Here is a 26,644-nt window from a genome sequence, read left to right as displayed (position 1 = left end):
CCATGGTATGTCATTTAAAATTGTTGAATTAGAATGACCCTTTCCTGCCATTTCAGTGCACAATATTTTCTCCCTGTTCTAGTGTTTAAAAAATTGATTTCAATAGGATACTTGCACTTCAAGAAGACCTCCCCTACCCACACATTAAGACCTATGACGTCAATGCCAGCTGATCTTTATCAGCAAACTGGCATATTGAAGTTGGGCTAAGTTTCTCTACATAAGTTAATTAATAAGTTAATTAATAAGTTAATTAAATACAGATCCCACATGGAATGAGTTGAAACATAATCCTTTCTTGTCTACTTCATTTACCTAACTTTAAGATTTATTATTAGTTTATGCATTTTATTATAATATATACTTTTGTTTTTTGTACCGGGAAACTTTGATGCATAATTAGTTTGTTTAGGCTCCATATGGTTTTGTGTTAAGTCTCTGTGTAAGTATATAGTGAAAGAATTGAAATCTTTGAGAAAGAATCATTGTGAAAGAATATAGAATGTGTCACTTAAGAGAATTGATTCTTGATGGACTTGTTTTACTAGAAATAGAATGGAAAGAACAGTTGCTAACACAAACAAATGCTAAGTTTCAGCAACCACTCAGGATAGAATTCCCACATTACGTCACTTACAGGTATCCCATTAACAAAGGCTTCCAACAGATTCTTCAGCCTCTTTTTAGGAAACACTGAATCTTTCTTAATTTTCATGTTTTTTCATCACCTAGTCTTTTTTTGCAATTTTATCCATAATGTAGAGAACTAATGTAATGTAATGCTCATAATGTAGATGCATTATACGTCACATTCAGTAATGGTCTTGAAAAAGGGTATAGAGTTGAATTGTTTAAAAGAAATTAAAATAAGTTTTTAATGGTGCCTCTATAACAAACCATTAGGAATAAATATCAAGCATAGAATTTCGAATAATATAGTAGATATTCAATTCATATAAACATGCTCTATAACTTAAAATTTATATAGACACTTAAGCTTTTAAAGTGGCTGTGTGTATTTCTGCAAATAAAACATTTGTGGTGTTCTTTGAAAAGAAGCCGAATTTCATTTCTTTAAAAATCTAATTTATTTATAAAAAAAAATTTCTTTAAAAAAAAAAATTTTTTTTTGCAGGTTTTTCTTGTAAAAACAAGGAGAGTTTGTTTTCACTAAAAAAAAAAATCATAATAACCACGGTTAATTTTTGTAAAAATTGCTCTAGCATTTTTTTTAGGTGTATGGTTAATATTTACAGTACTTTAATGAGCATACAATATAACAACTACATGTTATCACATCCATTTTTGCTCAGCCTACAAAAGTTGTTTTATCGAGTGCCAACTGGAAACTCTCTCAGTGGTGCGACAGCCCATGGAGGGCCAAGGCCCACTATGTCCATTCTAGCTTTCTTGATCATGGGCTCTGGGGTGGAGTAGCAGATGTTAAGGTTGGGTGGTCAGCCAATCACAGGACACCCATCCCTCGCCTTCCCCAGTATTTATTCGCCAAGCATCCTTGGTACTCATTTTATTGACCCACTGAAAAAATGAAAGGCCTTGTATCCCATGATGGAAGAGTCAATCCTGTTTAGACCCAAAACAGAGCCCACAGACTGTGGCATAGTCCAAGGCCCACTATGTCCATCCTAGCTTTCTTGATCATGGGCTCTGGGGTGGAGTAGCAGATGTTAAGGTCGGGTGATCAGCCAATCACAGGACTCCCATCCCTCGCCTTCCCCAGTATTTATTCGCCAAGCATCCTTGGTACTCATTTTATTGACCCACTGAAAAAATGAAATGCCTTGTATCCCATGATGGAAGAGTCAATCCTGTTTAGACCCAAAACAGAGCCCACAGACTGTGGCACAGGAGTGAGAAGCGCTACTTGTCAACTGTAATAGCAAATAATATTTCAACACTTATTACCTCCAGAAACTTCATCTTCTTCCAGTTGTGGCAACGTTTTCAATCTTTTAAATCGTCCAAGAATCAGTTTAGGAACAAAGGAACCTAAGTAGAAAAGAAATTGCACAAAAATAAATTTGTTCTGTTTGAAAAATAATTCTTATGTACATACCAGTTTAATAGAATAACATATTCAGTATTCTTTTTAAGGTTATTTTTGATCATTCTAAATGAAATTCCTTTAAAATTTAATTTAATTCAATTTCTGCTTTTTGCAAATAAAGCTGCGGAATTTGCATCACGAGTGTATTAAAATTATGTACTGAGGAGAAAAATCAATGTGAGGGAGGTGGTTGTACTAATTTTCTTAATATTTTTTATCTTCTAATATTCACTGCTAAACAATTTTCTGAAAGTCTTAAAGGAGAATACTTGTTTAAAGACTGCTTTTTGAAGGATCTGTTGCTCTTCAATGACATGCCTTTTTTAAAAGTGTTATAACTTTGTAAAAGTAATTCATGACTTTCAAATTATACCTATTGTTATTCAGCATCTACATTTAACCACACGGGGTGAGTGCGCGTCAGTTAAATGTTGTAATGGCAGAGAAACAACAACAAAATAAGGCAATAAGTCCAATTATTAATATTGGAAATGAAATACAAAATAAAACAAAGGAGTTGATTTACATTATGTGTGGTTCTGACTAAGGATGTGACGGATAGTGATTTAAATAAACAGTCGAATATTCAGCGGAATTACAAGATTTTTTTTCAACAAAAAAAACAAAAAACAAATACGTAAATATTATTTTTCATGCATTTGAAAAATAGTCAAAACTAACCAAAATATTATTGGGTACAGAGCGAAAAACTATAATAGTTATGCATAAGAAATATTTAAGATAAATCAAGAACAGACTAACAACTATCAACAAAAAAAAAAGAAAAAACTAAAATTGCCACACTGAAAAAAAGAAATAGAAAAAAACTTATCCGAATTTTTAAAACAAAACTTAAATGCTAAAAATAATACTTTCAGAAAAAAAATCCATAAAACGTTAAAAGAAATGTAGTCTATCAGTAACGTTCTTGGAAACAGAAAAAATAAAAATCTATCTTGATTCTCAAAAGAAAATTTTAAAGCTGAACATTTAAGTTTTTAAATCACTGCATTTTCAAGAAAAAATTTAAAAAAAGAACAAAAGTCCAATAGAAATAATTTTAATTGCCCCATCATAATAAAAAGGCTGATAAAAAGTTTTTTTTTCTTTTTTTTTTAAAAAAAAAAGCTAAATGGAAAAAAACAAAAACAAAACAAAAAGAAGAAAAAAAGTTTCTCAATTACGGCTGTTTTTCCAAGCTCTGTCGCCAAAGAAAATAAAAAAGCCACAGTTTAGGTGGCTTACACTTGAAGCAATGCAATGATATTAAACTATATATACATAATTTTGCTGTGTAGAATTATCTGAGCTTTAGAACAGGCAAACAATTATTAAAGCGTTAATTTGGCAACATTTTTCCACTGAGATAAAAATAATCAAAATTACAGCTGTATTCTCAGTTTTTGCAAATTTTTATGAGCCCAGGTTATGCAGCATTGGAGTAAGTTTTTAAATATTAAAACATTAGACCACAAACGCTTTTCATTCTCACGAAACAGTGGCCTTTTTCCATATTGACATTTTGCGCCATTTTCAAAATAAGCGTAAACAGCACTTGCTTTAAATAGTCTTGGATTGACTTAACAGTCATGAATAACAGTTGCAAATTCACAGCAGTTATAAAAATAGCATATTTTTAGCAAAAAAGCATCATTTCATATCAGGAGGATCCTTCGAAAAACAGCCTTAAAACAGAAAGTGTCCAAACCACAATGAAATTGACTAGCCTGATAGTAATTTTAAAAAATTAGCAGTACAAAACTTATGGTTCAGCATAAAGTAAACTAGTTTTAATTTTTCTTGCTTTTCCATATATCTTTCAGAGCAGAAAAATGCAAGCCGTGTGCAAGTTTTAGAATTTAAAAAATGAGAGAGTAAAAACTATTTCTAGTAACTCTATAGATAAAAACACCACTTTAGATTTTTCTTCATAAAACATATTCAAATAAAAAAAAAATTTGTTGAATGTTTGTTTGAACATTCGACCGGCCAACCGAAATTCGGCAAAAGAGCCAAATACTGAATAGTGGCCGAATATCCATTATATTCCTAGTTCCGGCAAAATCCATGACATAAGTGATCCAAAGGTATGTGAACATTGGTCACTCAAAAAGTAATAAAATAATTTTAACTTAAAAGGCCAAAAAAAATATAGCAATAAAAAAAATGGTTTTTCCTTTTCAGTAAAAGATGCAATAGTACATTTTTTATATTTCCTTTTTTAATTATATTGTAGAATACAAAATAAGTCACTTTTTAGAAACAAATTACAGTACAGCAATAATTTAAAAGCTAATTCAATATATATTGCGCAAATAAAAGGACCACCCTGAAAAAAGTTTGATCTAATGATCGGATCTTAATGGCTCTATCTTCAAGGCTCAAGGGGGTGACCTTAAATAAGCTAATTTATTGGTGCAAACTATATTTTAAGTTACAAAATCACACACAAAAACGTACTTTCTCTGAATACCTTTAATTCAACGGATTCGGATTTCTGACCTCCGAAATATAGGAGGTAGTCGCAATCAGGGAAATAGGGTCCCAATAGGAGAGCACTCCAAAGCTTGGATTCCTTAATGTTAATTTTACTTTTTAGGATATTTCGCTATATCGAGAACTTTTTAACCTAATTACAAAAATATAGCACACAATTATTAAATTCATTTATTCAAAGATAATTCCATGCAAAATATAACTTTTAGTAAATATTTACTATTTTTTATTATTTTATTTCATAATAGCCAAAAAAATTTTGTAATGTAAGGTACACAATTTTTTGCATAATTTTAAAGAATATAATTTTACAAGGCAAAATACAAAATTTAAGCAAATTCGGTCAAATAGTTCCTGAGAAATCGAATTTGAAATACCTGAAATTCAATTTTTCAATCAACCGATTTTGTTCAAATTTTGTATTTTGCCATGTAAAATCACATTCTATAAAATGATGAAAAAAATTCTATCCCTTACAATTCAAAATATAACAAGTATTTTTTAAAAGTTATTGCTTGTTCGGATTTATCTTTGGATAAAAGAATTTTATAATTGAGTGCAAAAGTTTTTCAAACAGTTTTTAAGATACGGCGACATATGAAAAAAGTAAAATTAGCATTAAGGTGCCTAAACTATGAGGACCACATTTCCCAGATTGCGGCTACCCCCTATATTTTGTGAGTAAGAAAAACAAATCCTTAGGAGAAAAAAAAGTTTGTTTATTCTGAGAAAGTATGATTTGGGGTCTCATTTCATAACTTAAAATACCGTCTGCACTTACTAATTAGCATATTTGAAGTCACCCTCTCAAACCATTTAGGATGACTCCTAGAACGTGAAGATCTGATCATTAGATCAAAATTTATTCAGGATGGTCCATTTTGTTTGTTTTTTTCCCACTATACAATGTAGCGAAAAATAAATGTTATACAATGGGATTTTAAATGGAATGATTAAGTTATTAGTTGAGAGTGTAATTTATAATTAAACTATTAAACAATAGATTAATTAATTAATAATTGAATAATTAAAGTACTTGTCAGCCATAATTAGAGATAATCTGAAACAGTATTATTTTAAGATTTCTAAAACAATTAAATGCAACCATATTTATCAATATATATTTTGTTGAGTCATAGCCACCGAGAGTCAAGGCCTCACAGTAGGATTGTGACGTCATCCTCGCAACTGCCAGCGAACCATAGGCGAATCTGGTATTCAGATTTGTATTAAGAGAAAACTATAATAACTTTTAAGTGACGTAAAATATTTTTACTTTAGCTTAAAATAATTTTAAGTGGGGAATTTTTAGCTTTTTATTAGAACAAATTAATGTTATTTATCAAGTTATAACTCAACAAAATGAACATGTGGACTGTTTGATGCTTTTCAAGAAGCAATATTATGTGCATTTCAGGAATAATAGGAAGTGACTTTTTAGCTTTTTATTAGAACAAATGAATGTTATTTATCAAGTTATAACTCAACAAAATTAACATGTGAACTATTTGATGCTTTACATGAAGCAATATTATGTGTATTTCAGGAATAATACGAAGTGAATTTTTAGCTTTTTATTAGAACAAATGAATGTTATTTATCAAGTTATAACTCAACAAAATGAACATGTGGACTGTTTGATGCTTTTCAAGAAGCAATATTATGTGTATTTCAGGAATAATACGAAGTGAATTTTTAGCTTTTTATTAGAACAAATGAATGTTATTTATCAAGTTATAACTCAACAAGATGAAAAGGTGAACTGTTTGATGCTTTTCATGAAGCAATATTATGTGTATTTCATAATATTGAAAATGATTTTAAAATATTTTTTTTTCTTTTAATTTTAAATCTTGATTCATTATAAACTATTTTTAATATCAAAAGAATTAACCTCATTTAAGTGTATAATTTATTATTTTCTAATATATAATCAAATATTGGATTTAATCATATATTTTAACATAAGAAATTATACATTTTAATAAGGAAACAAATACAAGACAAATAAAAATGTTATATCATGGCAGAAAAGAGAGAAATAAAGAAATTAGAATTTTATTGGCATATTCATAAAATTCATCAAATCACAAAATAGAGATTCTTCAAGAACATTATTAGTATAATATTCTGGGCAGAAATTGTTCAATAATTAAAAAGTTAAGCAATGGTAAAAGACAAGAAAATATTGAATATTTTTTATGAACTGAATTTAAAATTTTCTACAAATTTGTTTTTGTTAAATTGTAACTTTTTAAAAAAAAATTATATTAAAAATTAATTTAAAATCATTTGCCATGTTACTCAATAAAATACATTTCACTAATTGATCACTAATTGGTCCGAATGCTTTGCTAGTTTTATATTATAATATTTGCTAACAATAAACAATACCCAAAACATTGTAATTTTTAAATACTGCTTTCATTCTGCAAAAACGAACATTAAAATATAAGAGATAACACTTACTTGACTATTAACAGTTATTTGATAACTGTCTCAGTTAATGGAATTAATCAACTAATCCAATATCTTTTCATTTCCTCACTTTTGGGAAACTTTAAAAATAAGACTTTAAGCCCATTTTTGTAATTACTTTTACATTTTGGGACTGCACATGCCTATGACATTGTTAAAATTTGTATAATGATGGTATATATATTTATAATAAAGGTATATAATGAATCACGTATCCGACAGATAAACGAAGCTGTCGTTCAATGAATGACAAATATTTTAAATCGGAGGCATAATATTTTAAATATTTTATATCAGCTAAACACTACTGCTAGTGACGTCACTAAAAGACCTCGGTGATCTCAACGGCCTTATTTCTCGGTGGCTACGGTTGAGCTCAATGCATAGCATTACCTGATCCCAATCTGGTCATCAAAGACTTAGCAGACTCCAGAGTACTTGGTTTGACCTACAAATAGATTTAAACAACAACTTTATTTCATTAAAAAAAACATGAGGAAAACTTATTCCTCGCCAAGATGAGGTTTCTCACAAGATACTGTTCAAGTGACCAAGATATGAAGAACAATAATGCTTAAGGGGATCATTTTTTGGGATCTTGGACAGATCAGGACTGATTTTTTTAAATCTATTATCACAATACTAGTAGTACCAATTACCAAAATTAATAATCATTGCTTTTAATTCTTAAATTTCGTGAATACGAATCGATGTGTGATTTTTAAATAACCTAAATGTGAATCGTAAAATGTGGCTTTTAAATAGTGTAAATACGAATCGTGATCAGTATTTTTTAATTTGAAAGAAAACAAATTGCAATGTGTGATTTTTAAATAGTGTGGATGACTTTTAACGTCATTGATATTATCTTTTAAATGTTAGAAAAAACAGAATCATTTAAAGTAGAATTTATCACAATGATAAACCTATGAGGGAAAAAAATTTTTGTAAGTTCCTTCCGAACAAACCAGTCGACATTTTTGAGCGATTTTTAGTATCAGATCTAAAATTGTCTCTTGCAATCCTTGTCTAAATTTCAAGATAATAATACAAACTATTCTGAAGTAATTAGAGAGTGACACTAACTTTTCAATTTATTATTATATTTGGTAGCTTTTTCCTATAAAGCAGTTTGTTTACATTGTATTTGAGTCATTTGAAGAAAGAAATTAAATCAGAAATTGTTCATCTATGTATAAAATCTTTTGATACTTAAAACATAATACATTGAGCAGGAAGTACATTTAGAAATAACGAAATTACCAAAGGTGTAGTCAAATTCTTATTGGCAGATAAAATGTTCTTTTTTATCTGGTCACCGGTCAAACTAGTGACTGCATCCACAACCAACTGGCGTTTTCGTTTACGTCTTCTACCATCATCAGGAACAGCGGGTGGAAGAACAAAACCATCCTTCAAGTAAGAAAAAATTAAATATAATGAGAGACTTATCGTGAAATTACAAGACATTTAACCAATTAAGGTTAGATTTTCAATCTCAATCTGATAAAAATTGTCAAAAACCTAGGCAAGTTTTTTTATTGCCATTGGATTAATTCAAAGTCAAGCTACATAGCTGTTCAAATCAAGCACAATTCTTGAATTATTATAACAGATTAAATAAATTGTAATTTTACGCATTTTTATTTATAATTATTAAATATTTATAATAGATTATGAATTTCTACATCAAAATTTGAGATTTTTAAAAGTAATTGTCAAAATAATAAAAATTTTAAAAAAGAGTTTAACGTCAAAATGATTAAGAATATAGTAGATTGATCACTTGTAATTTTATACTTTTATTTATAAATTACTTCATGTTTACAATAGCTAATAATTATTTTCGACAATAAAATTCTGGGTCCATTGTAAAAACTTGATTAAGCTATCAAAAACTACTTCTCCTTCATCAAATGCTTCCACTTTTAGATTATTTTTAAGTAAAGATAAAATTATGAAGTTTTTAAATTTTGAGCACATTTATTCATTAGAAACTATAACAAGTGTGCTTTGTATGGAAGGTAACAAAAAGAAATTATTTTACATGACCATGACTTTATAAAGAAGGATTTCTTTTTCTTCTAAAATTTAGTTTTAGATTTAAAACTAATTTTTCTACACCTATCCTTTCCTCAAATTAATTTGTTCCCATGTATTCCAATATCAATTCTCTAAGATCTTCTAGATCTAATTCATGCAATTTTATTATTATTTTTCATCTTTCCTGATTCAATGCAAATTTTAAAAAATCTATTCAACTATTTCTCAAAATCTCACATTTAAAAACAATGTTAATAAAAAAAAACTCAAAGACAGAAATTTTTTTTTTTCAGAATCTTTTTGTGAGTACCAAACCACATTTTAGCAGAGCTATGTGATAAAAATACATTTCACCAATAACTATGAAATAGTAATTTATTTAATCCTTTTAAATGACAAAAAATAAATAATGTTGACATCAGCAAATACAGCAAGTACCATTCGTTATCAGTTGATACACAGAGAGTCACCCACAAAAGAAAAACAAAGACATATTCATAGTCACTACTGAGAAACAACATTTATTTTAACCAAACAGGCGTTCTCCAATCTATAAGAAACTAAAGTTTATGGGAAATAAGTTTATTTCTCCACATATACGGCCCCATTATTAACTTTAACAATATTTTTTCTTTACTTAAAGGTTTTGGGAGAAAAGTTGTCTTTACTACCAATGTGTTTCAATTTTAATAAATTCCCTTCTAATAAGTTGATATTATACATCAATGTGTTTTGTTTACTGATTTTTTAGAAAAATAGATTGCACAAAATTGGGTTGGCACTTCTCCCAATTCATTTTACGCTCCTGAAACCTAAATAGTTTCTTTAACAAGATATAAATTTAGACACCGTGGAATCACACTTTTGCTTACTAGATTTACAGGGTATACCAGCGAAATAAATAGGATGAATATCTGCTAATTAAATGACACCAGAACTAAGTTTCTATTGTTTATAATTGTCAAATTATTCCTTAGATTCTTTGTATTAAACACAGTGTTAAAAAGAATAACCATTGCAATATTATGATTAACTGAGAATGCTATGCCTGGTCTACTTCTGTTCATCCAATAAGAGTTCTATGAGGTTTCCTTTAAACTCTTCATTTACTTTAGGTGGTTAGGTTAAATCTTCAAATTTCTTGATTAACTTCTCAATTTAGGTTATTTGATGTAAGTTTTCAAAGTTAACATCTAAATTTACCATGAACTTCAAAACCTTCTGACTGATGCATATATAGAGTTTCACTTAAATTGCCTTATAAATATGTACTTTTTAGGCCTAATTGTAAATATTTTCAACTTAATACACTAACTAACAAAACGAAGAGAAATCTTATGAGTGAAAAACTTACAACAGGTGAAAAAGCGTCCAAAAAATATTTCCTTTTTACCTTTCTATTCTGTTTTTGTCATCCTTTTTAATACAGTAGACCCATCTGCTGCTGTTTGTTATTCTAATTCTACATGACACACACTTTTGAAAACACAAACTTTTACTTTGTGTCTTTAAAATAGTTTATGTAAACATGTGGTCTGATCTTCTATTAGACAGGCATAAATTCATTAAACAGAGAAACTCAAGAAACTGAAACTCCAATCAATTTATTGCAGGATAAGTCGACCAATTTTTCTGAAGAGATAAGATTGTTTCTGCTTGACAACTGGAGCAGACTTTTTGTGAGTCATGATATAGGGCACTTTAAAGTTAACATTCTTTTTTTCCTTCTCAACTACCCATTTGAAAGGTACACATATTGTAATCTTTGATTACTTAAGAAATTCGTGTGGCAATGCACCATTAGCATATGGTAACAATAGGAATATGTATGGATGATATTTATATGGCGGGACACCATAAACTTATGGTATGCTTAAAGGGAAGTACCACAGACAAATGGCAACGTAATGGAAACACACCATACGCATACATCACAGACATGGGAGAGCGGATATGATGGTGCAGTGGAATAGATGAATTTTACTCCAGATCAGACAAACTCTACATTATTTAAATCAATTAAGCAAAAACAATAAGTACTTTTCAGTAAAGTTTTGCCCACCTCATAGAAGTTTAAAATTTTTAATTATTTTAATGAAAAAAACAGCAATTTAACTTTTAAAATTTCTACATCTACCAAGTCGATTGCAAAACAAGTGTGAAGCACATACCCTGGTCAGGATTGAGAGTAGTCAGAAAGTAAAAAAGAGGAAATCCAAGAATGAAAGAATATATAAACACGAAAATTTGACGAAAAAAGTGTGATTTTTTAAACTTGTAAGCCATGTGATTATAAATCCCGGTGATTAATTTTAAGATTGTATGAATATGAATCCCGATATGAGGCTTTTAAATCACGTGAATATGAAACTCTATATCGAATTTTAAAAAATGCGAAAATACAAATCATGGTGCGTAATTTTTAGATCACATAAATACGAATCACGATGCATAATTTTTAAATCGCGTGAATACAAATCACAATGTCGAATTATTAAAGCATGTATAGTTATGAAAATCGATGTTTTATATTACAACAGCAATAGCAAATCACGACATTGGATTTTAAGCTCGCGTGAATACGAATCGCTACATAGGGTTTTAAAAGCACATAAATACAAATCGCTATATTGGATTTTTAAATCTCGCAAATAAGAATCGCAATGTACGATATTTAAATCGGCTGAATAAGAATCGCAACGTTCAACTTTCAAATCCGGAAAATACGAAAATCGATGTTTGATAATAAAATCGCGATTTTAAAAATGCATAAATACAAAACGCGATATTGGATTTTTAAATCTCGTAAATAAGAATCATAATGCACGATGCTTAAATAGCGTAAATAAGAATCGCAATGCGCAACTTTTAAATCAGGTAAATACGAAAATCGATGATTGATATTAAAATCGCGTGAATAACAATCGAGATATTTGCAGAGTCTGGACTTGGGATTTCTAAAAGGCTTTTTGTATTGTTTTTGTTTACATCTAATAAATAGAAATTTTCAAGATTAATTGAATGAGCAAATAAATATTTTCACCGCAAATCCAGGTCTATATATAAATATTTTTTTTTTTCTTTTTGTTTGCTTTTACGCCAGACAACAGGGTCACGACGTCTGAATTGCGAAAATACGAGCTATCCGGCGGACGAATAAAAATACAAAAAATCTTATTTTCTGTGTGTAAAAGCGGAGAAAATAGCTAAAATAAGTAAAAATACGGAAGGGTTAGCAGCTAGGACATAGTTTGAATTTTCTGTTTATCTTTGAAAATCGTAAATAAATTTCATTATTTTATTTCAAAGACTGAATTTTCAAAAAAAAAAAAAAAAAAGGGGGATATTTATCTAAAAAAAACGAAACTTTCGATCGGAGTTTTTGATAAAAAGGATAAAATTCGAGAGGCTAAAACGAAAAATCTCATCCCTGTATAAAAGTCAACCAGTTTTATCCCAAGGAAATGATTTTTAGAGAAACTTCAGAGGGAGGAATGAGGACTTCAATACTTTCGCTTCGCGGAAAATTGAATTCCTCATAAAATATTTTAACTTGTTCGAGAAAAAAAATTCCACGAAAATTAGCCGGGGAAAATGGAAAAATCTGAGAAAAAGCGGAAATCCGCGAATCCGCAGAAGAATCACATCCCTGCCTGGTGGAATATTATCAGGCCAAAAGTTTTCCCTTTGATAAATTTTGTACTGTCATCTTATTTATTTTTCAAATTTCTGCCTTTGTTAATTTTTAAATTTCTCAGAATTAATCAATATCCAATAACGTTTTTCTAAATTTTTGAGCTTAGTGGATTTTATAAACAATTAAACATTTTAATGAGAGAAATTTGGACCCACAAACAGCACTTTCCTAAAATACTTTATCATACAAACAGACCCTTCACAAATCTTGCCAAAATTAATGTTCCTGAAATTAAATTAACCCTTTCCAGAAAAAAAATACCGATCTAAAAGAACTGCTAAGTTTTTTTCCGCCCTCCTCATCAGTCGTCTTCCTCTAAGCAGAAGCCGATGACGACTGCTCTGTTTGTAGCATCTTTCTCCTATATTTTCATCTCATTTGTTTACATGCCAGTCAACATTGGAGAAATAAAATAACAGAGATTTTACTAGCGACATTTTTTTGGGCTGCATGTACAGTTTTTATACATCATGCAAGTCAAAAAGGGAAATTTAAAGAAGGAAATGAATATAAGGACTTACATTTAGCGAAGTAAAAAATATGTAAATAAAATCTAAAAAAGGTTTTCAAACCATTATTCATAATTACTTAAACTCAACATCAAAATAATTTTCTTTATTTTACAGAATTTTTACATATTCATATTTCAAACTTTAGGAGCTGATTTGATTTTGTATGGGAAATTTTTATCTAAGTTGTGTTCATAACAGTTAGTAGGGGAAATTACTTTCTATTGAAAGCAAGCTTTCAAGATTTTCATCAGAAATTGATGAGTGAAATGCAGAGCGAATTTTTTAAACTTGAGAGAAAATTCTCTTGCGCTCTGCATTCCTAAGCAAAATGCATAGGATACCTAACAGAACATCTACTATATTTTTGAACTGTTTTTTTTTTATATATGCAGTTCATTTTCTAGTTACCAAACTGACACCCGCAATAAATGATACTGAAAAAAGAAATATATTTATGTTTTGATTGACAATTGGTAAAAATCCAATGCAAACAAACGAACTTATTGCCAGATACCCAAAGGTAAATAACAAAGTTTGTTATTGGAGAAAAACGATTGTGAAATGACTGAATAAATGATTTTACGCTGATTTCTTCCATTTTTTTTAACCTTCTAATGCTTACCACATTTAATAAAATCTTCAAATTTTGAAAAAGCGGTCACTGGTCAGTAGCCAAATTTCCTAATTTGGTACTAGATGACAGTCAACAAAAGTAAAAATTAACAAAGGAAGTAAAAATTTATAAGAAAAAGTAATACCATTTGTTCAGGAGGTGACCCAGGCGTTTGCAACAATGAAGTATCTCGTTGTTGCTCAACAGGTTCTTCAGCCAAGATAGGCTTCTCTATATCGTACTGAAGGGGTGTTGAATCACGCTCTAAAGGGTCAACGCTACATAATGTTAAGAATCAAAAGTTAGATTCTGTGACAATAAATAATTCAGCTTAACCACAATCAGATACGAATTATACTACAATAAAAATTACAATTTATAAAGATTACAATATTAAATAAAATATTGATAATTCACTATAAATTGTAGGACTATTCTGTCAGCTGTTTTAAAATATTTTTACCTAATAAAATCTCAATTGGAACCAATCTTAAGATTTAACATTCTTTTTAGAATTGGAAAATGATTTTAAAAAAACCAATTTGTTAATGACCCCTTAGTTTAACATTTTTAATATTTCTGTATATATTGCATTGATAATTGGGTTAAAATAATTTTAAATAAACTGAATAAATATAGCAATTTAAATTTAGATTCATCGATCCATTATACAAGATTTGATTTTTTTCCACTAAAAATAATAAGTATATGACCCCCAATTCACCCTTATTAACTTTTAACTTTTGTATAACACTATTCAAGAGTCATAAAAATTCAGAAACAGAATGAGCAGAATTGATGAGATATTTCAATTACTTTTGTACAATTTGTTGACGGTCCCAATGTTTCACGCATCAAATTTTCGAAATTTTAGAATTTAGTTTATGGTGTAAATCGAATGGAAAAAAGGAATTTAGAGGATCTGCAGAAAAATGGCCAGCCTGCATAAACAAGATATTTAATTTATTATTACCAAATTGTCCTTATGTTGGGTAATTCATTGCTGTTTAAACTAATTTTTGAAAAGGGAATTAAACTATTGTATTTGTTTGGAATACAAACTGCTTATGAAAAAAAGTAGGTTTTCCACCTACTGACAAAATAATTTTTCCCCTTTCCCTTATCACCCCCCAACATAAAATAATGGATAAATGAATTCCAAACCTGAAGAATCAAAATACAGGGATGGCAGTCCAAAATATAAAAATCAAGGACAATATTGCCTCCAAACATAAGGATAATTTTTTTTTTTTATGAAAGTTTCACAATTTTTTTCTTTTACAAAAAAGGGGAGAAATTTGTGGAAAATTGTTAAGTTGCAGCAAAATACCAAAATATAAAAATCAAGGACAATATTGCCTCTAAACATAAGGATAAATTTTTTTTATAAAAGTTTCGCAATTTTTTTCTTTTACAAAAAAGGGGAGAAATTTGTGGAAAATTGTTAAGTTGCAGCAAAATACCAGGATTCTCTTGTGAAAAAAAGAAAAATATGATGTAATGAGGAGGAGGAGGGAATAGTGAGCGTTTCGTATATATTTCTACCACATCAATACTTTTATGCCATCAAGTTAAGAGTAATTGTCTCTAATACTGCAAGTAGATTAAAATCGTACCAGAGCGCTAAGAAGATTAGTCATTCATTTTGTTATTTACTTCGTTTCATGGCATAAAGCATATAACATAACTTTTAAATTTCAGATAAATAATATTTTTTCTTCTTGTTAATTTCAACAAAAATTTGAAAAATCATAAAAATTTCAGGACATTTATTGAAATGTTTCATAATTAAGGACACTTTCTTTTTTTAAAGGAATTTAATGACAACTTTGAGCCCTGAAAGACAAGCAGAAAAAATCTGCTTCTCATCCCTCCTTTCTTATTTCCATTGTTTGAGCAATATTTCTTCTCCCTAAAATTAAGTTGTCAAAATTCCCAATTGTGAACCCTTCAGTCATTCACTTTTGTAAATTTCTTATTAGCGTGTATGAAATGATTTTCAGAAAAAATAAAAGCTACACTGTTAGTTTTAAAGCTATCAAAAATACACCCTATTTCTATTATATTGTAATGTTTTTTAATAAATATGAAATTATTATGAACATTTGATAATATTCAGAAAATTACTTTATTTCAAGTTTGTTTTTTAAAAGTTTCTTTATTTTTAGAAATGAAGTTTGTAATGTTTGCAATACTTTGAGAAAATATTCAAAAGAAATACTTTACATTATTAATAACAGATTTTAAATTTTTAAAAAAGTGGCCATGTTTTGAAAAGTGGCTTCTGTTAAAAAATGCAACCTGGCCAAAAGCAACACTTTATAATCTGCCCTGTAATTTTTAGTGGGAAATAAAATTAAGCTAATTTTAAGCACCTAAGGGTCTAAGGTTTTTCCTGAGTCATATGAATCTTGAACTAATGGTATAAAATGCTGATTATTTACTTTGACTACATTATAGAGGATAATAAACTTTGATAATTATTTTCTTTTATATACATAAATAAGAGTGGATATGAAGCCAAATGATACTACATAAAAATACTGCATTATAATAAACCAAAAGAAAACCAGTAAAAATGACTGTGGTGAATTTTGTTTGAGAAGCAAAGAGATAGTAATTGAATGAAGTTTCGTGACAAAATTCCATTCAAATATATATGCATGCAATAATTCCGCTTATGTACAATAATGCAACCAATGCACCAAAATGTGTAGATGGGGCAGAACGATGCCATGTTCCCTACGAGATGTAATTTTACACCACACACACACAAAAAAGTAACCAGCATCATAACTTTGTTTTGTGCAAAAATTAACCATATGTTGAAAAGAAAAAATTTTTTGCTTCTATATTAACATCAGAAAAATAAAAAAATTATGCAAGCATAAAATAACATTCTTACCCTTCTTTAGTGCAGATGTTTGATTAAAAAGTTTGTACAGTGCCCGCGGCTAATAAAATCACCGGATAATAAAATCGGCCGCTTTATAAAATCAAATCGGCAAGAACCAAATTGTTACAATATTAATACATGTTAAAAACATCATTTAATAAAATCAATGCCGCTGCTTTTTAAAATCAAAATTTTGACTACATAATAAATCAAAAGTGCAATATTTCAGCTTTTTTTGTTCTTATTTATAAAATTTTATTTTTTCGAAGTTTAAAGATTTTTTTAAACGAAGCAACAGTTACTCACAAACCTGTAAAACAGGTGTGGTTAGCACTTTCCTGCGATATATACACTGTAAGAGTTAAGGGAAAATGTGGGTGGTAAGCAGCAAGTTCATAGAAATCAATTTATCAATGTCAATTCCTTGACTTGAATGAAGTTTAGAGAAACCTATCACACTCAACAGGGGGCAAATTCTTATTTTACTTTTTATTGAATGAACCATAGAAGGGAGAGAAGTTTCTTTTGTTATCTATCTTAACAGAGAACATGAATAGATTTCCAAAAGCTGTCTGAGCACATGTTCCATATTATTTAAGCCGCTTGAGTAAATTATAGTTAGAGTTAGAGCACATATCATTTTTAAGTTCGTTTGGTGTTAAATTTTATCAGCATGCTGAAAAGGAAGGATTTGAATCTTAAAGATAAGTTCGAAGTGTTGCAAAACTATGATAAGCTTCCTAAATGTAGTCAACATAAAGCTTCAATTAAATTAGGGATTTCCCAAACTGCTCTTTTTCAACATTCTGAAACAAAGGATAAATATTTCCGAGGAAATAAAAAAGAATGGAAATCTGTCAAGAAAGCGTAAGCGTGAAGGAAAATCGGAGGAAATTGAAATGGCTCTGTTATAATGGTTCAAAAATGCACGCGAACGAAGAATTCCAATTTTCCGTGGAATTTTATTTCACAAAGCACAAGACTTTGCTAACTTATTTAGTGATTCTGATTTCAAAGCTACAGATGGGTTGCTAACCCGATGGAAAGACTGCAAAAACATTGTTCAACATTGTGTGGCCAACACTCATCGAAGACTATAAACCAGAGTAAATTTTCAACACGGAAGAAACAGGATTATTTTTCCGAGCACTTCCTGAACACACACTGCTGTTTAAAAATGAATCAACTGGTGGATGTAAAAAAATAAAGAAAAGACTAACCGTGCTGCTAACATGCAACATGACAGGAACTGATAGGAACTTTAGTGATAGGAAAGAGTTTAAAACCTCGATGTTTTAAAGGAGTAAAGCACCTGCCCACCAGTTATGCCAACAGCTATAACGCATGGATGACATCCAGCATCTTTACAAAATTTCTTCTTGAATGGGACAAGGAGCTGAAAAATGAAAAGGTCGTCTTACTTATAGACAATTGTTGTGAGCACCCTGCTGATGAGGACTTGTGTTTGAAAATCATTAAATTAGTGTTTTTGCCACCAACACTACAGCTATTATTCAACCCCTTGATCAGGGAATCATAAGATCATTCAAGTTTCATCACAGAAAAATGGTTGTTCAAAAAATCATTAGTGACATAGACTGTGACAGCTCTTCGGAACTCTTAACTGCAAACAAACTATCGAAATCCCTTACTATTTTGGAATCAACGCATTTGATTCGTAACTCATGGGACATTGTTTCAACCCAAACAATATCAAATTGTTTTAAAAAGTGAGGATTAAGCAATGGCGATGGAGCTGATAACTATTTCAAAGAAATGCTCAGCGATGAAGAAAATGAAATGGAAGAGAATTTTTCATGTTACGTAGCTATTGACGATAACCTGCAAACATCAGGAGAAAAATCTGATTCTGACATTGTTACAGACATCAAAAATTGCAAAGTTATTTCCAATCAAGAAATGGAGGAATCAGACTCAGAAGATGAAATAAACTCATCAGTGCCATCTTCAATGGAAGTCAGAAAACCACTTAATATATTGCATCAAGGAAATATCGAAAACTATAAAAACTTCTATAAACTCTCAAATGATGTTGAAAAGTTAATTTTAAATACTGCAACTCAAGAAACCATTGATCTGTTTTTTGCAAAAATTTTATAAATTTTATCTTATGTAGGGTTTTACTTTATTAAAATAATTTTATTAGTTAAAATAAAGCATTAATGTTGTCATTATTTTAGCTTTTAAAGTGATAGAATCCATACACATAATATAAACATATGTATATGCTATACAAGCACATTTGATTAGATGGATAAAGAGGTAGAGAATTTATCATCAGCTAATTATCACAAATCATTTGCATCTTTTCTTTTCCTTTAAAATTTTGGTGACTTACTCAAGCTTTAATTTTTAAAATCATTTAAATATATAATTTTTGAAGATTTAGAAAGTTTTAATAAGGCTTAATTTTTATATAGGATTTAATTTTTTAAAAATATAAAATTTTTAAAAAATAATATTTAAAAAATTAAAACACAAATTATTTACTCTTTATGCATAAAAATATGGACCAGTATCGTTTTCTTGGAACCCACTTAGGGTACAAAAGGACCCAGAAGTTTTCAAATCCCTAGGATTCATAATTTTTAAAATCTAGCAGAATCACTGTACATACTTTTATGCAAGGATATAATACAAATATCAGAGATCTTCCTAAAAATAAAAATAAAGTGCACTTTTTCAAAAGCAAGGGCACCTTTAGTCTTGAAGGGTACTAATATATTAATCATATCTAGCTAGATTAGTGTCCTTCATAACAGAATCTAAAATACTCAAATAAATATGAGAAACGATAATATTTTATATTACAAATAACTTTTACTAGTTATGGTAATCTGAAGTGATTACAACTTCCATTTTTTATTATTATTATTATAAATAAAAAGCGAGACATTTTTACAAAAAAAGCAAGAAGGGTGCATTTACATTTGTGAAAGGGCATGTGCCCTTCTAAAAATGCTTAGGGAGAACACTGGATATCAAAATGGTAAGTAGAATTGACAATTTTACCTTTCGGGTTGTGTGGAAGGAAGCAGAAATGGGAGGGCAAATAGATCTTCTTCTAACTATGAGGGAGAAAAATAAATTAGAAGACTTCATAGTTGAACAGTATAAAAATGATAAAATAACTAACAAAAAAATTGTGTGTTAATTTAAATACAGTAATTAATATTTATGCATACAGTCCAAAATTTGTTAGAGGTCAGTTTATGTCTCATCTAAAGCTTTTTGTTTCAAATACAGTCAAATCTTTAAAATACAAACTCGGAGGAAGAGTGTAAATATTTTGTGATATCAAACACAGGATATTAGAAATTGAATAACTTAATCGAATATTTTTTTTAACAATTCAGTCAATATACTAATGGTGAAAGTTGTAAAATATTTAATTTTAAAAAAAATAGTCATTTCAAACTAATGTAATATTTTTGCTTTCAGATTTTCTCAGCAGTTCTTTGGTTTTGCCATCTTCCTTTTTCGATCAAATTCTTTTTCTAATAATTTTGATTCTGCCCAATCATCACATACTGAAGCATTATTGTCCATGACTAAAGTAACTACTACATAAATATATAGGGCTTTTTTTTTTATTCACTAAATTAGTACGTTCATTGTTATTTTATGAGCATATATTCTTACCTAAGTTGATTATTTACTTCTGTTGAAATGGATGATTCTGGCAATACCAAACATGGTACAATGAAACCTGTTAAGTTGACCACCTGTGTAAGTTTCTTAATCAAATTTATCACAAAGAGTAATTGAATGCTATTCTAAACCCTTCATAAATTTAATGTTAGTCCGGTTTTACATTAACATAGGGAAGAGAGGGGTAAAACTGAGTACCTCGATTTTGGTGAAATTAGTTCTGTTTTCTAGCAGACGAACTCTAAATTACATTTTACTAGTCTAGAAAGACCTACCATATCATGGTTAATTAACTCCCGTGTCTGTATAGATAAGTTTGTCTTACTATGTCAACTCTCTAATGTTCTCTTGTTTCTACACTCTCCTTATTTATTGGTCATTACAGTTATAATAGTTATATTTAGTCCAGCTCATTACACATTTACTGAAGATTCATACCCTCACAAACAATAAAGATTTAGCCCGATAAGTAGCACTGTTTCTGTTTTGTTTCGACAACCTCTGTTTGCGGAGGTAGAACCAGATACTTCCCTTGATGTGTATCTATAATGGGTTCACGAAAACTGCTGTACAGACAAGGAAGAAGATAATTACATTCAAGGGTGAGCAAAGGTTTTATGGGCTCCGTCCTCAAAGCACAAAAATTCTTATTGTTTTTTGATGAATCAGACTCTTTATAAAAAATATTCAGTTTTAGGTAGATATAAAGAAATTCTCCACCCTTTTCTTAAAAAAAAAAAAACATTTATAAACAAGTATTTTTGTAAAAAATTTTGGTCAGGCTTTCAGTCATCACAGGGACAATAGACATGGTGAGTCACCTTCCCTTAAACATTTCAATAATAAGAACTCTAATGTGACGTTTCTCACTTTTTGTTGAATTTTAATAACAAAATAGGTCATTTAAGTATATTAAGAGTCCGGATAGAATAGAAAATAATTGGATTGATATAATAGCACCAATGATTTCTAGTATAAGGCTAGAAAAATTGTAATGACTGGTTACGAGTTTTGCTTTATTGTGTATTTGGTTATGAAAGATTAGATATGTTTAGGACGTTCCCTGTTAATTATTATTTTTATGTATTCCCTGTTAATTCACTATTTCATTAATTTTTTGCTGATGAACCAAAATTAGTCGAAAAAGACTAAAATGCTGTTGAAGATATTCCAGTACGTTCGTAGAACAGAATTTAATTCGGAAAATAAAAGCAAGCAAACAGGGTTCGCACTCAATTTCAGAAAAATAATATTCCCTGACTTTTCCAGGTATATCCAGGCCCTGATTATTGCCTAGGTTGGTCCAATAGGCATGGGCCTAGGGCCCACTATTTCTGAGGGGCCTCAAACATTAGTAAAAAGTCCTCAATATTACAATTTCTTTTAAATACTGAAAGAAACAGTTTTTCTCAAAAAAAAGAATTTTTTTTATTTCAAATTTTCTTTATATCGTGATACGAGCAAACTCACGTAAACATTGCAGTAATCAAATTCGAAAGTAAGGTGGGTTAGCTTTATGTTCGTTTAAGTAACGAATAATTACAGCTTAATAACACAGCAAAAGACCACGATAGTTATTGTTTGTGATCACCAAATGTCTTCAACTATTTTTATGTAAACATAACTTTGTTTCTTTTTTTCATATTCTGCTTTATATAGATTTAGTAATATTTAGGATTAAATTTTAAAGCAGTAAAAACCTATCATGTTATAAGTTGAGACAGATAATACTGCAGAACAGGATTTTGAAATTCTCATAAAATTAGTTGCTAAAAAAAAATTTAAAAAAATAAAAAACAATTTTAAAAAGACTATTGCATTGAATACTTTTAAATGTATCAATATTTTAATCATAAATTTTTCAGTGAATATGAATTTTAATTTTTAAAAATCTGTTATATCTAAATAAATTATTATTTAAATGTGTTTTTAATTTTCTATGAGTAGATATAATTTTGGCTCCTTTGCATATTTTTTATGTGTTGAAATGTATTTTTTAATAAGAATTATAATTAATAACCTTAATATCTTAGCATATGTGCTGAACTTATCATTAAATCTAATGAATGGTAGACAAGCTTTGTGTTGGTTTAAATACTAAATAAAAAATAATTACAGCTTACAATAAAAATAGTTCAGCTACAATCACTAATATCAATTGTTTGTGGTCACCAAACTATTTTTATTTTGACATAACATTGTTTTGTTGTTCTATATAAACTTTATCTTCAAAAAATAATCTTCAATTGCCTGCTTTTAAAATTTCTTAGAAAGTTTCTCTTGAATCATGCAGTTCAATAGATTCTTTTTTTTTTTGTCAGTAATTTAATGTCTTAAGTAATTTAATTTCAAAACATTTTTGTAAAGGGCCTGGAAAAATTGATGGGCCTTGGGCCTGAATTTGTCTTGAGCAATCCCTGGATATATCAGGTAAATTTAAATTGAAATCTAAACCCTATTTTATTTATACCATGCAATTTTTCATCAGAAAACTTTCACTTTTTTTATTTGTTATGTCAAACATTAGATTTTGTGAGCAAAGACGTATAACAGTATGAGAATGAAAACATGGAAAAGTCTTACTAAAAAGTGGAATTTTAAAAAATAATTGTAGCAGATTTGTTAGACTTATTTAACTTGTATCTCAATAACTGATTAATGTTACTGACATTTCTGAGACAGGTTATTATCCAGGTATGATACAGGAATTTTCCCAGTTTTTTGTAGAAAATTACTATTTCCCAGACTAATCCCTGCTTTATAAAGTTAAAACAAAATGTAGTTAAAACATATGTGTAAGAATATCGTCCAAAGCTGTTCCTAGTTCATAAATTTATTAAAAAAATTTTTATTAACACTCAAATGTTATCAAATATTTCCTAAGCAAGTAATATTTTGAAAACCCAGTCTACTATTAAGAATTTTACTTTACAATTACAAAATTATACTTCAAATACAGTTTTGTAAAAATTCATAAATAAGATACAGGGTAGTATAATAGAACTTCGTACTTTTTGCTGTATACAATCAATATACAATACAATCCTTATATATATATATATATATATATATATATATATATATATATATATATATATATATATATATATATATATATATATATATATATATATATATATATTAATAATAAGGTCTTTCTAATAAAGTCAGAACATTTAACAACCACATAACAGTTTTGAATTTAATACAAACGAGTTAGGCAGTTGTAAAAGGTGTCTCCAATAGATTAATTTCATACTCAAGTCACGGTCGGAATAAAAAGAATACAGAATATTTTAAAGATAGATTATTTTTGGGAAAGGGATAAAAGGAAGTTTTTAAATGACAGAACATATGCCACGCATATTTTTGCATGACAGTCCTATTTAATAATCTTCATTAAAAATGAAGATCGTTATTATTTTTCAGTTAATTACAAAATAATGAGTCTTTTAAAACTAAAAAATGAAAAAATTTAATTTAAAATATGGAATTAATGTAATAAAATTTATGTTTTTATAACTTAAATACCTCGGGTATGGGTTCTTCACTTTCAAAGGGAGGAGCATCTGCCAATGTAATATCTTCCTTTCTGGCAAGATATGATTTTTCCCCTAGAAAAATTAAGTTTCATGTAAACTAATATTGAACATTTAATACACAGTGTAGACATAATAATTAAAATGCACTGAACTAAATGTATTCAAACGTACTTAATTCCCATTGACATTTATTTTAGCTGTAGTAGTTCACAAAAATATGATACAGTGCACAAAATAAAAACGGAGTGCTCTTAAAACCGATCAATCGATTCAAAAAAATTCATTTAGCTTTCGAATATTTTGACCAATCAAAGAGTGGGTTCTGTTCACATGATTTTTTCTTAATATAGAGATAGCAAGAGAGGGAGTGCAGCTTCAACTGCTTTGAGATTACGTTTTTTTTTTTCTTCTTATGAGTAGTTCTCTATTGATTATTACAGAGTGGCCACTTAAATCCAATTTCAAATTTCCCTGATTTTTCCAGATAAAAATCTTAAAATTTCCAGGTTTTAGTTTCTTTATTCTAATAACGTGTAGGATGTGGGTACAAGAAAAGTGTCTATATTATAAAATATTTTATTCAAAATATTATTTTTTTAACATATCTTGAAAAAAATAATTTATTTTGATAATTTGGCAAGATTTTTTATTCATTTTTTAATGTTTTGGTACAAAATTTTGAATCAAAAATCATATTTTGACCAACAAAAGAATAAAATTAAATATATTATAATATATAGTTAGTTCTTAAAAAAAAATTTTTTTTTTAATTAAAATATGTTATAAAAGGTTAAAATGAAATAGAAAAAAATTAGCATTAATGCAACAATTGTAACAATTTGTCGATAAACATTGCTGTTAGCGATTGTAAAAAAAAAAATGCGTGATTGGTTGGTTTGCTGAGAAAAAATAACTCACAGATTTCTTTTAATGGGAATACAAAAGCTTTCAGAAAAAGAGTGCAATATAAAATCTATTATTATTATTAAATTTTAACCAACTAATTTTTGGAGAATTTCATAAAGTTAAAAATACAAAAACATTTTGTCAAAATGGAAAAAAATTACCACTAAAGCATTAGAACAAACTTAAGCCATAAATGGAGTCAGCCCAAGGACAGAATTTAAAAACAGAAGCTAATATCCTAATCCCTTCTTCCACCTCCCCCACAATCTTTCCTAAATTCCATTCGTTTAGCAACAGTGGGAGAATTTTATGTGGCATTCTAGCTTAACAGAGCTGTAATGGAGCAAATTTTGATGCTAGCAAAGTATTGCTAAGTTGATGATATTTCAACTGGAGATACATTTCCGTCCAAAAAAAAGTGGGTATAATGGATAAAATAATTTAAATTAAGAAAATTAGTAAAAAAAGTGAATTAGTGAAATTAAAAAAAATTCCAGCTTTTCTTTACAATTCCCTGATTTTTCCAGGTTTGCACAAGAGATTAAGGAAAATATTAGTGTAGCGAAAACGTCTATTGTTAATATTTAATCCCTTTTATCATTTTTAACAATAGAAATGATCGTGCTGTTCTCAGTATACCCAACACTGACGCTTTAAGGCAAATGCCATGATATGACACTCGTTTTAATGCGTTCGGACGTAAGGTATAAATGAAGCACAAGAATAATGAATAGCTCTTCCTTGTTTATGCTTCTTAAGAGTTTTCATATCTTCCGGCATGTGGTTTTAATTACTAAGTTGGCTTACATCTAAAATAATCAGATATCAAAAATCTTCTTTCTTGTATCAAAAATAATCAGAGCAGATAAATTTGACTTTCCTATAATTTCAATAATAATTTTTAGTTACTAGGCGTTTAATATAATTTAACGATTAAAACTCTCTGGTTAAACCACTTCGAAGCTGAACAATTTTCCGAAGGATAACAAAAAAGAGCATTCAAAAAGAGGACTTTAAAACTTTTAAACACACGAATAAAGAAGTGCAATAACAACAGGTGGATATCAAATAGAATTCACATATTTTTCAAGATTTAGTCTATAAAATGAACACCTCAGTAAAAAGGAGAAAATGTTTTACCTTCTCGAGGGACTTCAAAAATGGATTGCCCAAGCTGAGATGATCCTTCAGAGCTGCTCTTTGGAGTTGTTATAAGGAAGTACTGACTATAATCGTATACATGGTGAGATGGCTCGGGAGATGGATCTAGGCAACCAAAGTCGAATGGCGCATCAGACATGTTAAGCTCCTTTAATGTCACTTTAGATTTGCTAAGAAAGAAATAGTTCATCTTTGAATGAATGAATAACCATGTCTCAAAATCTGAGGCTTGATCGACAGATAATGCATGTTTCAATTAAATGATTGAATAAAAATTTTATTACATAAGGCAGGGTCCTCGCAGTTTTTAAAATCAAAAAGGGACCAAAGCACCCAAAAATGGAACTAAAACAATAAAAAGGAGACCAGGGTTTGATAAACGGGACCAAATAATAATCTTATTAAAATTCTTAGAAGCTATTTAAAATTGCAAAAAAAATATAAATTAATTTTAGATGCTGAAAATATTACATAGTTTAGGCTTTGCCGAGATTCAAAATAAAAACCAAAGTAAAATCAGGGCATTTATTGGTACAATACATATATACTAAGCTATTTAA

The 26,644-nt window shown here is 28.9% G+C and overlaps 1 protein-coding gene across 2 annotated transcripts in view; it reads right to left on the bottom strand.

Annotated features, from left to right (window-relative positions):
• The window catches only part of LOC107448911 (meiotic recombination protein REC8 homolog), a 64,358-nt gene that overhangs the window by 15,304 nt on the left and 22,410 nt on the right, over positions 1-26,644 (bottom strand). For both annotated transcript variants that reach the window (XM_087153525.1, XM_087153526.1), the window contains exons 6-12: positions 26,064-26,254; positions 24,007-24,089; positions 19,837-19,892; positions 14,053-14,185; positions 8,306-8,455; positions 7,436-7,490; positions 1,927-2,010 (exon numbers count right to left, since the gene is read on the bottom strand). In XM_087153525.1, coding sequence (XP_087009651.1) covers positions 1,927-2,010; positions 7,436-7,490; positions 8,306-8,455; positions 14,053-14,185; positions 19,837-19,892; positions 24,007-24,089; positions 26,064-26,254 — 752 coding nt within the window. The remainder of the gene's footprint in view (positions 1-1,926; positions 2,011-7,435; positions 7,491-8,305; positions 8,456-14,052; positions 14,186-19,836; positions 19,893-24,006; positions 24,090-26,063; positions 26,255-26,644) is intronic.

Source organism: Parasteatoda tepidariorum, chromosome 10 (genome assembly GCF_982258835.1).
Source record: "Parasteatoda tepidariorum strain Cologne lab strain chromosome 10, Ptep-v5.0, whole genome shotgun sequence".
Lineage (NCBI taxonomy): Eukaryota > Metazoa > Arthropoda > Arachnida > Araneae > Theridiidae > Parasteatoda > Parasteatoda tepidariorum.
This window is presented reverse-complemented; position numbering and strand designations above follow the sequence as displayed.